General features: G+C 32.1%; 1 protein-coding gene across 1 annotated transcript; it reads right to left on the bottom strand.

The window, feature by feature from the left end:
* Window positions 1-8,674: 8,674 nt before the first annotated feature.
* LOC117921914 (receptor-like protein EIX2) lies at window positions 8,675-13,945 on the bottom strand. Its single transcript, XM_034839862.1, has 6 exons — window positions 13,932-13,945; window positions 12,696-13,608; window positions 10,973-11,184; window positions 10,319-10,399; window positions 10,213-10,240; window positions 8,675-9,870 (listed from the first exon to the last, which is right to left on the bottom strand). Exons 2-6 carry the CDS (start codon window positions 13,576-13,578, stop codon window positions 8,675-8,677), a joined length of 2,400 nt encoding a protein of 799 aa, XP_034695753.1. The 5' UTR covers window positions 13,579-13,608; window positions 13,932-13,945.
* Window positions 13,946-14,321: the final 376 nt, after the last annotated feature.

Here is a 14,321-nt window from a genome sequence, read left to right as displayed (position 1 = left end):
AAGCATGCTAGTGAAACTGTTAGTCGTCACTTTCATCAAGTTCTTAGAGCTATAATATCTTTAGATGATGTCTTCTTAAAGCAGCCTAATGGATTAAAGTGCCCTCAAGAAATCAAGGACAATACCAAATTTTGGCCCTACTTTAAGGTAAACTTACTTATCTAATAAACATCATTAGAATATTATTTATATTTTAAAATAAACTAATAATTTTGTTTCTTTATAGGATTGCATAGGGGCGATTGATGGGTCACATTTTCGTGTAAAAGTGTCAAATGATGTTGTACAAAGGTATCGAGGGCGAAAGTACTATCCAACACAAAATGTTTTAGCAGCATGTTCCTTTGACTTGAAGTTCACATATGTTTTACCTGGTTGGGAAGGATCTGCGTTAGACTCGAGAATCCTAGATAATGCATTAATGAGAGATTTTGATAAATTGATTGTTCCACAAGGTGATTATTGGTGATTAGATAATAATTTATTAGCTCAATTGGCTATTACTAATAATAAATATCCTTTGTCTATGCTTCTTAGGTAAATATTATTTGGCCGATGCGGGTTTTCAGCTAAAAACTGGATTTCTTACCCCATATAGAAGCACTCATTACCATTTAAAAGAGTATAGTGTTCATCAACCAGAAAATGCTAGAGAGGTTTTCAACCTTCGACACTCGTCCTTGAGAAATGCAATTGAAAGGGCATTTGGTGTTTTGAAGAAAAGGTTTCCAATAATAGCTAGTGGGACGGAGCCACATTACCCTGTTGACACACAATTTGATATTATACTAGCATGTTGTATCCTCCATAACTATCTCATGGGTGTTGATCCAAATGAAAGATTAATAGTAGAGGTCGATAAAGAGCTTTTTAGCAAAAAAAACGAAGTTTGAATCAATGGTCTTGAGTTTAGCTGAAAAATGCAAGGAAGGAAAAATCTTAAGGGGGAAAATAGCCATGGATATGTGGAAAGATTACAATAGAAACCGTTGATGAGTCCTTTTATTTTATGGTTCTTTTCTTGTATAGTTTTTTGTGTTTCATATTAAGTACGATGATTGTATTTAGAACTATAACTCCTCTAGTTAAAATCACACTTTGAATGAGTTACAATGAAGTTATTATTATATCTCCTCCTCTTGACTTTTCATTTTAAACATATATATATGTATTATTATTTCAGATGGAACATAGTGAAGGCTTTAAAGTACACAAAAGTGTAAGTGAAAAAAGAAACTTGACTTGGATTGATGAAATTGACAATTTTTTGGTTGATCGATTAATGGAGCAAATGCATAAAGGGCAAAAGATAGGAGGAGTCTTCACCAAGACAGCTTATGCAATGGTTGCACGAGAAATTGGGGAAAATTTTGAATTGAGTTGTAACTCTGAGCACATAAAAAATAGAATGAAAACTTTTTAAAAAAACTTTTATGCTGCTCAAGAAGTTTTACAAAATGGTAGTGGATTTGGTTTCAATGAATCAACTTAAATGATCGAAGCTACCACGAAAGTATGGACTACTTACACTAAGGTGAGTTAATTATTATTTTTGAGTTATTAGAAATAAAAATTTTGCATGTAATGTAGAGTTATAAATTTCTAATAGACATTATCACAATTGAACTCGAGTTTTGTTAATATTTGTTTTTTCTGATGTTAAAAGGCACACCCAGGAGCATCTCAGCTCAGACACAAACCTATTAGAAATTATGATAAGTTGTCCATTCTTCTTGGAAAAGATCGAGCAACAGGAAGTCTTGCTGCAAGTGCAAAAGAAAGACAACTTCGTTGGGCCCATGAACAAAATTTGGATGACACAATTCCATTAGGATCATCACAACATGGGATTAGAGAATAAACATTTGCTTATGTTGAAAATGAAGCAACAACTGAGACATCTTTCTCATCTGTAGATGCATTTGTTTCTGCACCAAAGTCAAACAAAGAAACAAAAAAGCGAAAAGCAAAATATGCTGACATTGTAAGTGAAGAATTAAGGTCAATTAGAGTTGGAATGGATGCAGTTGTTGCGGCTCTTGATAGAAGCAACCTTCAAAATTATATAGAAGAGCAATTGTTTGAAGAGATTGCTAAGATTGGAGGTATGAGTGATATATCTCATATGAAAGCATATCAAGCTCTTATGGGTGATGTGAGTGCAGCTCGAGCCTTCCTTGCTTGTCCAATTGATAGGCGTAAGCTTTGGTTGTCAGTTAAATTTGGACCTACTTTTTTTGATGCCTAATTTGAGATAGAGATTATTTTTATTTTTAGTTTTACTTTTGTTTTGGGGCTATACGTGAAGTTTTGATATCAAAACTCATGGATGATAGTTGACTATTAGAAATTGATCTATTATATTTTTAGACTTATGAAGACTTTTTTTATTCATCTATCTTTTCAAATCTACAGCTACTTTTACCTTAGTTTTGATACGTGTTTTGGTTTTGGTTTGAGAATTGAGAACCTTTTCCGGGGGTGGTTTAGAAGCAACTGGTTGAGATTCTGATTCATTTTACTTTTCCAGCTCAGCATCCATGTGGTTTCTTTGCGTTTCAGATGAAGTTTTTGCTTCTCAATGTTTGGAATATTCAGGAATCTTTCGGTATTTGGATAGAGAATGCCTTTTAATTAAACTGTTATGTAACTGAATTGTTGAATATGATCAATATGCATTGTACTGTCAGGAATGCTGATAATTGTTTCCTTCTTCATATAGTCATTTTGAATAAGCATTACAGCCTCTTTCTGGGGAAAAGACCCAGAATCATGCTTTGCTTTTGAAGTAGTTTTTTTTTCTCCTTTGAGTTTCTCCTTTACATCATGGAATGAGATGTCAAAGTGACATGGGGTAGGAAGCTTCATATCACCTGTTCCTGTTCTTTTAGGGCCTTCTCTATATTTTCTTTTTTTCTTTTTTCTTTTTTTTTTCTTCTTTTTCCTTTTTTTGTTGTTGTTGTTGTTGCTGTTGCTATGATGTCCTTGAGAAATCCCTCGTTTGTTGGATCATATTTGAAGGAAACCTGAAGCTTATTCAGAATTGTGATGTCTTTTTGTATGGAATTCTATTTCAGGTAGAGGTAAGGCCGAATTGGTTAAACAATTTTCAAAACTGTGGTAATCTTGCAAAGATTTTATATATATAACCTAGATATCATGGAATCTTTGAACCGAGTTTAACTACATTCCTGTTTGACTCAATACTGGTTTAACTGCAATTTTCTATACCTCTACTGGCCATTCAATAAAAAACAATGGAAAATGATACTTTTTAGAACATTTCTGAGGTATTTCTTCTTCAAACACAATTGGTATACACCACAACCATCCACTGAGTGCTGATATTGATTATTTACCCTATCATTGGTTTTTGGAAAATTTCACGAAAATTGCAAAGAAAAAATAAAATGAATATATTATTTTTATTTACTTTTTCTTTCATATCTTTTATGATTAACCAAACGTGAAAAAAATCATTTTATTTGTATTGCTTTGTCATTTCCTTATTATTTAACATAGCTTCATATCATGTTAATTTGTAAGAAGAGTGGGAATAATTTGTTGCTAGATTTAGGAGTGGGATAATGATTCAACAGATGTAAAATGGGCCTCAGCTCTTAATTTTGAATTTTATATTTTATATAGTAGTTTTTTTATTTTTACATTATATGAATATATTTTATTTCTAAATTTTGATTCCGAAAATCCTTTTGAATTTTTTAAGAGCTTTTTATTAGCTATAAATGTTCCCTTGAAAATAAAAAATAGTTATTACTCGTATATTTTATTTGTATTACATGAGGAAAATTTTATACATAAATTTTATAATTATTAATAAAAAAAAATAATAGTAGAGACTTTTTATGAGCAATGTTTTATGTCGAAAAATTCAAGTTTTTCAACAGTTTTTTTATTGGATTAATTTATTTTATTATTCAACAAATTGATAACTATTTAAGACAAATTGTTGATTTTATTTTCCTTCCATTTTTCCTTACTGTTTTTTTTGTGGTTAACCAAACAAAAGAAAATGAATTCTTTTTTTTTCCCTTGAATTTTCCATGAATAACCAAACGAGCGAAAAAAATTATATTCCTTACCTTTTTCTTTCCTTCCATTTTTCCTCCCAATTTTCTTTCTTTCGCATTTTCCGGGAACCAAACGGAGCCTTAAGGAAGAGCAATTGATTATGGTTAAGGGAATGCTTCTTGTCAAACTATTCCATGAAAGATGAATGATATCAAGACCCCTTATATCCCCTATAGAAGCTGGGATGACTCCTGTTATTTGATTTCCCAAAAGAGAAAGGACCCTCAAGCTTGGAATGGATTCACCTATGCTCGGTGGGATGGGACCCGAAAAATTATTGTTGGAGAAATCTAGTGATTCAATAGTTTTGGTTGGAAGAGGAATAGGTCCTTCAAAGAGGTTGGAGTTGAAATCAATCAATGCATATTGAGAAACATTTAATGGATTTGGTAACTGGCCATGCAAGTGATTAAGAGAAAGATTTAAGAATAAAAGGGCTCCATATTGTCACCACCACACTGACCACCTAGCCAATCAACTTGTATAACGTGTTGATTGATTGAGGCGAAGATTATTATTGTTGATTTATCAGACTTATAACCACGACAAAGTTGTTTGGAAACATTAATGCCGATTTTTATATTTGGAATCCTTTTCCCATGGGTGGCAAAAGTTTGGTCTCTTTGAATCAACCCGTCAGCTTTGGATGGTTTCAACAATATTAAAGACGGATTTTATATATATGAAAGTGGCTCTATTTGTTGGTGTCTCAAACTTAATTCCCATGGATGGGAGGAGTAAGAGTCGGAGATATAACAAATGGAACTGGCTCTAAAACGGGATGTGATTTTGGCTGAGATTTAATCATAGACAATGATTAACCATTTAAAATTAAATCATAATCATCAATTTTTTTCTTGATTATATAATCCATGATAAAGAATATTTATTTCGAATAAAGTGTAGACCACGTTGTGAAGTTTGTCAAGTCAAATAGTCATATGGATAATAAATAACTATTTTAAAATTATATTAGAATAGTTTGTATTCTTTTATGATCTGTAATTTTTGTATGAAATGTAGATTACGTTGTTTGATTATGACTGATGATAATAGAACTTCTCTATGTAATATTAATCACGTTATCAAGTCAAAAAGCTAAATTGTGCTCAAGTAAAACATCTTTTAAAATTAAATAAATAAATAAATAATCAAAAGACGATGAAGCATTCAAAATTATGGGTTTTGAAAGTTGGAAGTTAAAATGAAGAAGGAAAAACTAAGAAAAAAAGGCCCATATATTGGGCCTAGAAATTAAGTCCTTGCAGAGAGGAAAAAATGGTTTCAGAAAAAAAGAAAATAAAATAAAATTTCAAACGACCCAAAAGTTGCCCAGAAAGGGGCCAAAAAAGGGTCCCTTTAAAAATGAGGCCCAAAATTGGCCCAGAAATTGGGCTAGGGGATGGGACCCATAAGAGGGCCTAAAAGACTAGATGGGGGAAATGAAAAAAAAGGGACACACTATCCAGACCAGGAAAATGGGCCAAAATTAGGCCCAACCCATTTTTATTGGGTTGGGTATCATGCGGGGTGGGTTTTGGTTGGGTGTGGGTGAGGGGAGGGTTGGCCTATGACATGGTGCCATGTGGCAGCTCCAATTGAGGTGCAAAAGCCTGCTTTTAAGCCCATTAATGTTGTGTTTAAGATCACTCCTCACCCTAAAAATAAGATTAACAACTTCTTATATTAATATATCTTTTATAACTTTCACTAAAATATTATCATCTTTTTTTTACATAAAAAAATACATAATTTATATTTTTTGTTATGTATGAAATTTATCATGACGTGGTTTATTGAAATATTTATTATCCATTTATTTTTATTTTTTAATTTAATATTCTTTTTTAAAGTAGATAAATATTTCTGTGAAGTTCTAAAATATTATAATTCATAACTAAAATATTAGAAAATAAAATAAAAATTCAAAAGCCCCAAAGTTGCTAGAAAATGGGCCAACATACGGGCCAGAAAATGGTCCCTTTAAGAAGGCAAAAAAGGCTTTTATCCATTTATTTTGTATTTATTTCTTATAATGTAGTATTTGTTTTAAAGTAAATAAAAATTTATGTAAAATATTATAATTTATAGTTAAAAAATCTGTCGACAAGTTCAATGAATGGTGGTGGATAGTACTGTGAGTGTTTAGCTAGGTTGGCAATTCCGGACAAAATTCCTAAGTGTCCCCTAACTCGGCTTTCCTATTCCTATTCGAACTACTTGACTTTGAAGACTAAGACTTTGCTAAGAGGCCGAGGTATGTAGTCGAGTGTGTGGTGATTGGATGTGAATCAACCCGGTTTTTAATCTTTAAATGTGTTAGAAAGTTGGGAAAAATGGTTTTTGGTGCAAGGCTTTCATTTCTCTGTTTCTGGATCGATCCAGGTGTAGGGGTGGATCTATCCAACTAATGTTTTTTTTATCAAATCTCAGCCATTAGATTAAGGGTTTCTTTTTACACTTTAAAAACCAATCTTCTCTCATTTTCTGTGTAGAGAGACTGCTGAAAACGTGGGGAGAGCAGCCACACTCCAAGTGTTCTTCATTTTCTCATTTTTGCTTTCCTAATTTGGGGTTTTTGATTGCAAAGAAAATCCACTTCTCTTAATGTTTTCAAAACTAGTTTTCAATGGATTTTCTTGAGCAATAAATGGGTTGATTCATTCCTTCATTCACATCTAAATCTCTCATTCTATTTGGGTTGTGCAAAAACCCATTTTCTTCTTGTGTGGATTCAAGAAGAGGCCGAGATTGAGCTTGGTGCGGACTCCAAGTGTGCTCCAAAAGGAGAAGCTGAAAATGAAGGTACTAGTCAAGTATTCCGGGAAGGATTGGTTGGCTTGAGCTAAGTAAAACCTTGTACTCAGTTTTTATTCTTCATAGTGGAGTTTTTCAATCGGTGATAGGCCCGTGGTTTTTTATCTCTTCGGAGGTTTTCCACGTTAAAAATCCGGTGTTCATTGTCTCTTTCTCTCACTCTATATTTTGATTTATTTTTTAGGAGTGTTGAAGCATTTGCATGTGTTTTGCATTTATAAATTGTTGGGAGAGTGTTGATGCATACATTATTGCTTGTGGATGTTTTGCTTTGTTGAAAAGTTATTGGAAGAAAAATTTCTTGATATTAAGATAATCTAAGGTTAGGTAATCTTTATTGGGAGAATTTTTAAATTGTTCTATAACACCTATTCACCCCCCTCTAGGTGTAGTTCATTATTGAGATTCACATTTTCAAGTACCATGCTTCATCACTTAGTGTCACAGCACCGCTATCATTTCCTGATGGTAATGGCCATGAGCAAGGAAATGGTATCTTGTATAAACCATAAAAACACATTATTTCTTCTTGCTTTTCACCCTTCAAGAATCTATCATCTATTTAATTTGTTTGAAAAATAAATAAAAAGTAATATTTTTCTTTCAAGAATTATGAATTTTAGCCATTTTTCTTCAAAATTAATCATGTTTTTGAACTCAGGAAAAAATTTTTAAAAAGCGAAAAAAAGAAAAAATAAGATTATCTGACATTGGACTAATAAAATGTTGTCACATAATATATTCTAATTACACGATAATGTAATATTGTAATATCACCTTCATATTCTATTTAAATATTGTAATGTAATATGAAGGTATGAAATGCTGTAATGGAATCATGAGATGGACTCCATGTTGCATGCTGCAGCTAGCCTGGGAATTGATTTACAGCTCTTCTGTTCCTACTCATCTATATAAGTCCACGAACAGAAAATGGAAATGCTTCAGCCTCCTCTTATTCAACATAGGAACAATAAAACAGAGTTTTATTGTGCTGTTTTGGAAACCATATCCTCTGTTGTGCTGCTTATTACACTTTCTCGTTTCCAAGTCATCGGCCAAAGTCAGTTTCTGGATTATTTAGTTGGAAAATTGAGTTGTTTCAGGTCTGATAGGTTTCTTTATCCCAACTGCATCTTCCTGCTCATGATTTATATATTTATGTTGTGTTGGTGGCACAGGGTATCTGCAAATCATCTACCTAGACAACACTTGATAGTCTCAAGTGAAAGAAGTCTAATTTTTCTTTACTCTTAGAGTGACTTCAGAACTGAAAAAACTTTTCCCTCCAGTTTTTTCTGTTCTTTATGAAGAGGATCGAGATGAGGCTCTACAATCTATATTGCTTTAGAACTTGAATAGGCTATAATAAGATGTATTTGCTTCCATTGAAAATTCAGAAACTGTTTTTTCACTTCTTTGGTTATGTTCATACAAAATTTCACAATGATTGATAAGGAGCTGGGAAATATGATAAGCAAGACTTCTTAGTGTAGAATCAATAAGAGGTGTCAAGTTCTTTTCTAAGCCTTCCCACAATGCCAAAACACTGCAGATTATAAATACTGGAAATTATTTATGACAAATGATAGGTTCTGAAGTTAAAGATTTTTTTTTTAAAGTAGCAGTTAAACAGGCTATAGCCTTTACAATGTGAACTTAAAATAAATTAAAAGCTAAGTCTTTTCTTTATTGCAAATGTGATGAAATTCACTTTCAAAGCTTATAATGATACATAAAGCATAGAAAGATCTAAAAACAAAATTTATCGCCTTCTAGGATGATTTTTGGCATAGGTTGCTCTTCCTCTCAACAACCATTTGACAATTTCATCTACAAAATCAAAATAGGCCTCACACCAAGATTTCCTTGTTGCTAAAACAAAAAATGGAACTAGGATGCCCATGGCAAATCCCAAGCCAACGCTCAAGTAAAACCATTGATCAACATAGCCACCATCATTTTTGTCACTAACAACACTTTGCCTTTTATTTGGATCTTCATCCTGGCATTTTGTGGTCAATGGAGCTCCACATAAATCAGGGTTTCCCACAAAGGCCAGCTCGGTGAAGGTTGTCATTTGCCCTATAAAGGGGATCTTACTAGAGAAATTGTTATTTGATAGATTCAAATAACTCAAGAATGATAATGAGGCCATGCTTGAAGGAATGGTGCCGGAAAGCTTATTGCTTGACAAATCAAGAGATAACAATTGTCGCAACATTGAAATGCTTTCAGGAATTTGGCCAGTAATGTGATTCCTCGACAAGTTCAAAACCACCAAACCAAACAATTTTGTTATTTCTTGGGGAAACTCTCCACTTAAATTATTGTCGGATAGGTCAATGCCTACAACAAGAGAAAGAGTCTTGGTATATTCAAGACTTTGGCCTTTGCTAATCACAACCAATCGTTCTTCATACGAGGAGCCGACATTCTCATTTAACTTATATATATTCAATTTCTCTTGAGCCATGGCTTTAAGCTCAACCAAAGTGATTGGAATTTTGCCCATCAAATTGTTTTGTGCAAGATCTAAGACATGCAGGGAGCTTAAATTTGAGAGTCGGGAGGGAAGTCTTCCAGAAAACATATTCGACCTCAGGTTGAGAATTACAAGATTTACGAAAGCAACTCCAATCCAAGCAGGAACTTGACCCAATAATCTGTTGTAACTGAGATCAAGGACATCCAAACCTGTTAAATTTTGGAAAGATGAGGGGAGCTCTCCTAAAAGCTTGTTGTGGTTCAGGTGTAGTGATTGGAGCGATTGCAACTGACCCAACGACTTTGGTATTATCCCAGACAGATTGTTGTTTCCAAGGTCTAAAACAAAAAGGCCAGAGCAATTATTTATGGCAGAAGGAATGCTTCCAGTCAAATTATTCCTTGAAAAATCAATGACTTCAAGAGAGGTGATGTGTCCTATGGAATCTGGGATGGTCCCTATTATTCGATTACCTGAGAGAGAAAGGAAAACCAAGTTAGGTAGGGATTCGCCTATGTTTGATGGGATGGTCCCTATTATTTGATTACCTGAGAGAGAAAGGAAAACCAAGTTGGGTAGGGATTCGCCTATGTTTGATGGGATGACCCCTGTTATTTGATTATTGGAAAGAAGAAGGTATTCCAAGTCTAACATGGATTCACCTCTGCTCAGTGGGATAGGGCCAAAAAATTTATTATGGGAGAGATCTAGAAAAAAGACTCCTTTCATTGAAAAAGGAATAGGTCCTTCAAAGAGGTTGGAACTGAAATCAATCTCTGATTCACCATAAAAATTTAATGAATTTGGTAACTGACCTTGTAACTGATTGTGAGAAAGATTTAACTGCAGCATATTAAAAGAAATATTCCAAAACCAGTTTGGAATGGGACTTGAAATGCTGCAATTTGAGAAATCAAGAACCTGGAGGTTCTTTTGAGACTGAAGCCAAGCCGGAAATGAAGGACCCAAGTGGCATGAATTGGAGAAATCAAGAGTTTTCACCTGGAAAGGGGGAACCCAATTGGGACTAACATTCAAATGGAAAGAATTGGAGTCCATGTATAGAACCTCCAACTTACTCAGCTTCCAAAAATGTTGTTCAGAGAGACTTCCACTCAATTGATTGAAACCAACATCCAAGTATTGCAGTTGAGAAAGTTGTCCAATACTATATGGGAGACTTCCACTCAAATGATTGGAAGAAACATACAAGCCTTGCAGTTGAGAAAGCTGTCCAATACTATCTGGAAGACTTCCACTCAAATGATTGGAAGAAACATACAAGACTTGCAATTGAGAAAGTTGTCCAATACTATCTGGAAGACTTCCACTCAAATGATTGAAAGCAACACCCAAGCGTTGCAGTTGAGAAAGCTGTCCAATACTATCTGGAAGACTTCCACTCAAATGATTGAAACAAACACCCAAGCCTTGTAGTTGAGAAAGTTGTCCAATACTATCTGGGAGACTTCCATTCAACTCATTCCGTGAAAGTGACAAATACTCCAGGTGTTGCAATGTCCATAAAGAAGCAAGGATGGGACCTTCAAATTCGTTACTAGATAAATTGAGTACCCTAAGATTTTTAAGCTCCCCCAACCAGTTCGGCAATTTTCCCATCAATTGATTGTTGTACAAGTATAATTCCGTCAAATTAGGCAAAGGACTTTTAGAACTGCAGGTTTCAAGTCCTTGGATAATCTCAGGTAAACTTCCATTCAAGAGATTATCGCTCAAATCCAAATATTTTAAGTTGCAAAAGTTTCCAATGAAGCTTGGAATTGAACCTGCAATGACCAAGAATAAAAATATGTATTAATTAAAATTATGTAACAAACAAATAATAAAAATAGTAAATAACAAAACAAATTAATTCATGAACAATTAGTTTAAAGAAAAAGTAAGAAAAAATATTAGATTTTTTTGGGTACTTTTTTTTATCTTTTCTGATAACCATGAAATAAAGTAATGGATTTCACTGTTATAAGACTAGTAGGATTAATCATTGACATTAATTGTTTCTTTAAGGTTGTGTTTGGATAAGCTTCATATGTTTTATTTCTAAACATAGAAATTCATAGAAACTCTAATATAAATAGTAAACTACCATAAAAAATAATAATAATGATATTCAAAAATTGTTTTAGAAAACATACATATTAGAAATTTTTTACTACCTTAAATTTTTTTAAATTTCAATAACAATATTTAAGAACATGAAATGCCATATCATATTCACTTAATGTTCAATTTTATGGTTTCAATTACTAGTCTCAATCATGAAATGTCATATCTCAGTATATAAATTACAATAATTTGATATAATAGATGAATTAGTGAGAGAAAATAGAAACTGAAAATATGTAGGAGATGATTGAAGGGTATTTGATGATAAAGATTCTTAACAAACATAAATTGTCAAAATAAGAATTTAATTCTTTTTGGAGATACAAAGAAAGTAAAGTTTTAAATTTTAATACAATGTGATTTTTTAATTTATTAGTTACAAGCTTTTCAAATATAAGTGAATAGTAAATTATAATTATTTAAATTTTATAGGAACAGGAAGTACTTTAAATAAACATAACAATTTAGAATAAAATTTTAATAGCATAGTTTAAAGGAAGGTATACCATGAGAATAAAAAATGGAAAACATTTAATAACTAAATTTAGTAAAATATTAAAACATAAGTGACAAAGCACATCATATATCAATTCAACCATCATATAAATATTCAATTTAGTACATGCTCAAATTATTATCCTCAGGAGCAAAACAAATTGAAAAAAATGAGAGTTATGTCAAAATGAAATGAAAACATTCAAAAATTAATTAATATAACAAGTGTATAATTATTGGCAATAATAAATAATAAATCATTCATCAACTAATTTAAAGTAAAAAAGGAAGTTAAGGATTAAAAAAAAAACCATACTCCTATAAGATACAATTTTTTTTAATAGTTATGTAGACAAACACTTTTTATAATTACTTGCCTTTACACAAAAAATTGTCAAATAACATTAATACTTCATAAGCATAAATTGTTAAACTATATACTTTTTCTTAGATAAAAAAGAAACTAAATTTCCTTCTAAGAATTTAAAATTCAAAATAATATTTTTTTTAATGAGAAGAATTTTGTTTCCAACAAGTGAACCAAATATACTGATTATTTGATATTTGTATATTGATACATATTCAACACTTATATACAAAATTGTGAACTATATTTAACTATACATTAACATATCAACAAAGAAATATCAATTTTTTGTTAACACAAGAAGCTTACCATGTAATCCATTTCCATGCAAATTGAGAAATTCTATCTTTTTCCAATTTTTCCTCAACAATTGAGAGATACTGCCACTGAGATTGACATTTGAAGATAGATCTAAGTATTGCAAATTGGGTAGCTCACCAAGACCAAGTGGAATTGAGCCAAATAGGCTACAACCACCTAGATGCAACTCAGTTAAACTTGGAAGCTTGTTTGCCACCTCAACCCACCGACTTCCTACCAATGAAAGGTTAACATAATTCATACCAAGATACTTCAAGAAAACAAGGTCAGTCATCCATTCAATATTTTCAACAAATAAATTATTAAAATATTCAGAATCAATCTCGTAAAGATACTTAGAATCAATATCGTCAAGATACTTAGAAGAAAGATCGAGATATTGCAAGCTAGAAAGATTCCTTAAATTTGAAGGAATTGATCCACTAAACCCAGCACCCGATAAGTTTAGATATATTAAATTCTTCAGAGACCCAAAGAATTGAGGAATTGGCATGGCTTTGAATGAGTTGAAACTCAAATCTAGATATTTCAAAGACTTGAGTTTTATCAATGAAGGACTAATTTCTCCACTCAAGTTCATAGAGCTCCAGTTCTCATATTCATTCTCACGAGGATAAGGGTTATGAAGTTCAATTGAAATGACAAATCCTGTGCCATTTTCGCAACTAATTCCTTGCCAGTAGCAATAATTGCTTCCTTTCCATGATGAAAGCCGATTGTTGGGATCTTTGAGACCACTTTTGAAGTCGATAAGAGCCTTTTGTTCAGATTGAACATTGTTGTCGATACGGGTATGACCATTACATGCAAGTTCTGTTGTTATGAAATAGAGAATAGCTAAAATGAAACCAAGAATCGAAATTTTCTCCATGTAAATATGCAATTCTCTAGTAAGGAGCACCTGTAAGAATTGAATTCCAATATGTAGTCAGCATTTTATTGAATTGAATTAAAATTTTATCTCCAACATAAAAAGGAAAACACTAGCAAAATCTAAAAGACAATTGCACAACATAAAGAACTTATTTTAAACAACACATTTAACAAACGTCACCCGTCTAAAAAAATCTACTAATAACATATGTAAATATATATTAAAAAAAACAATTATAATCATCTCAAAGATCAACCTTACTTTGATTGGAGAAAACCTAAATCACTTAGAGGTAGAAGGATTAGATAGAAAAACAGATTAAAAATAATTTACCAATATTAGTTCCTTACCTGAAACTTCTTTCTTGTTTCCCTTGCATTTTCAATTCAACAAAATATATAGAAACTAGTTTAAAGCAATGACAATGATAGCCTCACTTCTTTTTGTTTTTAGTATTATTTGAGTTGTATCATATTAAATTCTAATTGAGTGGAAAATGATTTGAGTCTTTGCCTCACCACAAAAACCAAGTGCCTTGATTGAAGACCTTGACTTGGACAAAAAGGAAAAACTAAAAAAATAAAAAATAAAAAGGTGTGGACAAAAGAAAGACCATGACTTGGCACTAAGTCAAGGTCAATAAGATTAAGATAAACATGAAAATTCATTTATGAATTAAAAAAATTATATTAATTCTAAACGCTAAAAAATCTAAACCGGAGGAAACAAAAAATGTAAAT

Source organism: Vitis riparia, chromosome 9 (assembly GCF_004353265.1).
Source record: "Vitis riparia cultivar Riparia Gloire de Montpellier isolate 1030 chromosome 9, EGFV_Vit.rip_1.0, whole genome shotgun sequence".
NCBI classification, from domain to species: Eukaryota; Viridiplantae; Streptophyta; class Magnoliopsida; order Vitales; family Vitaceae; genus Vitis; species Vitis riparia.
This window is presented reverse-complemented; position numbering and strand designations above follow the sequence as displayed.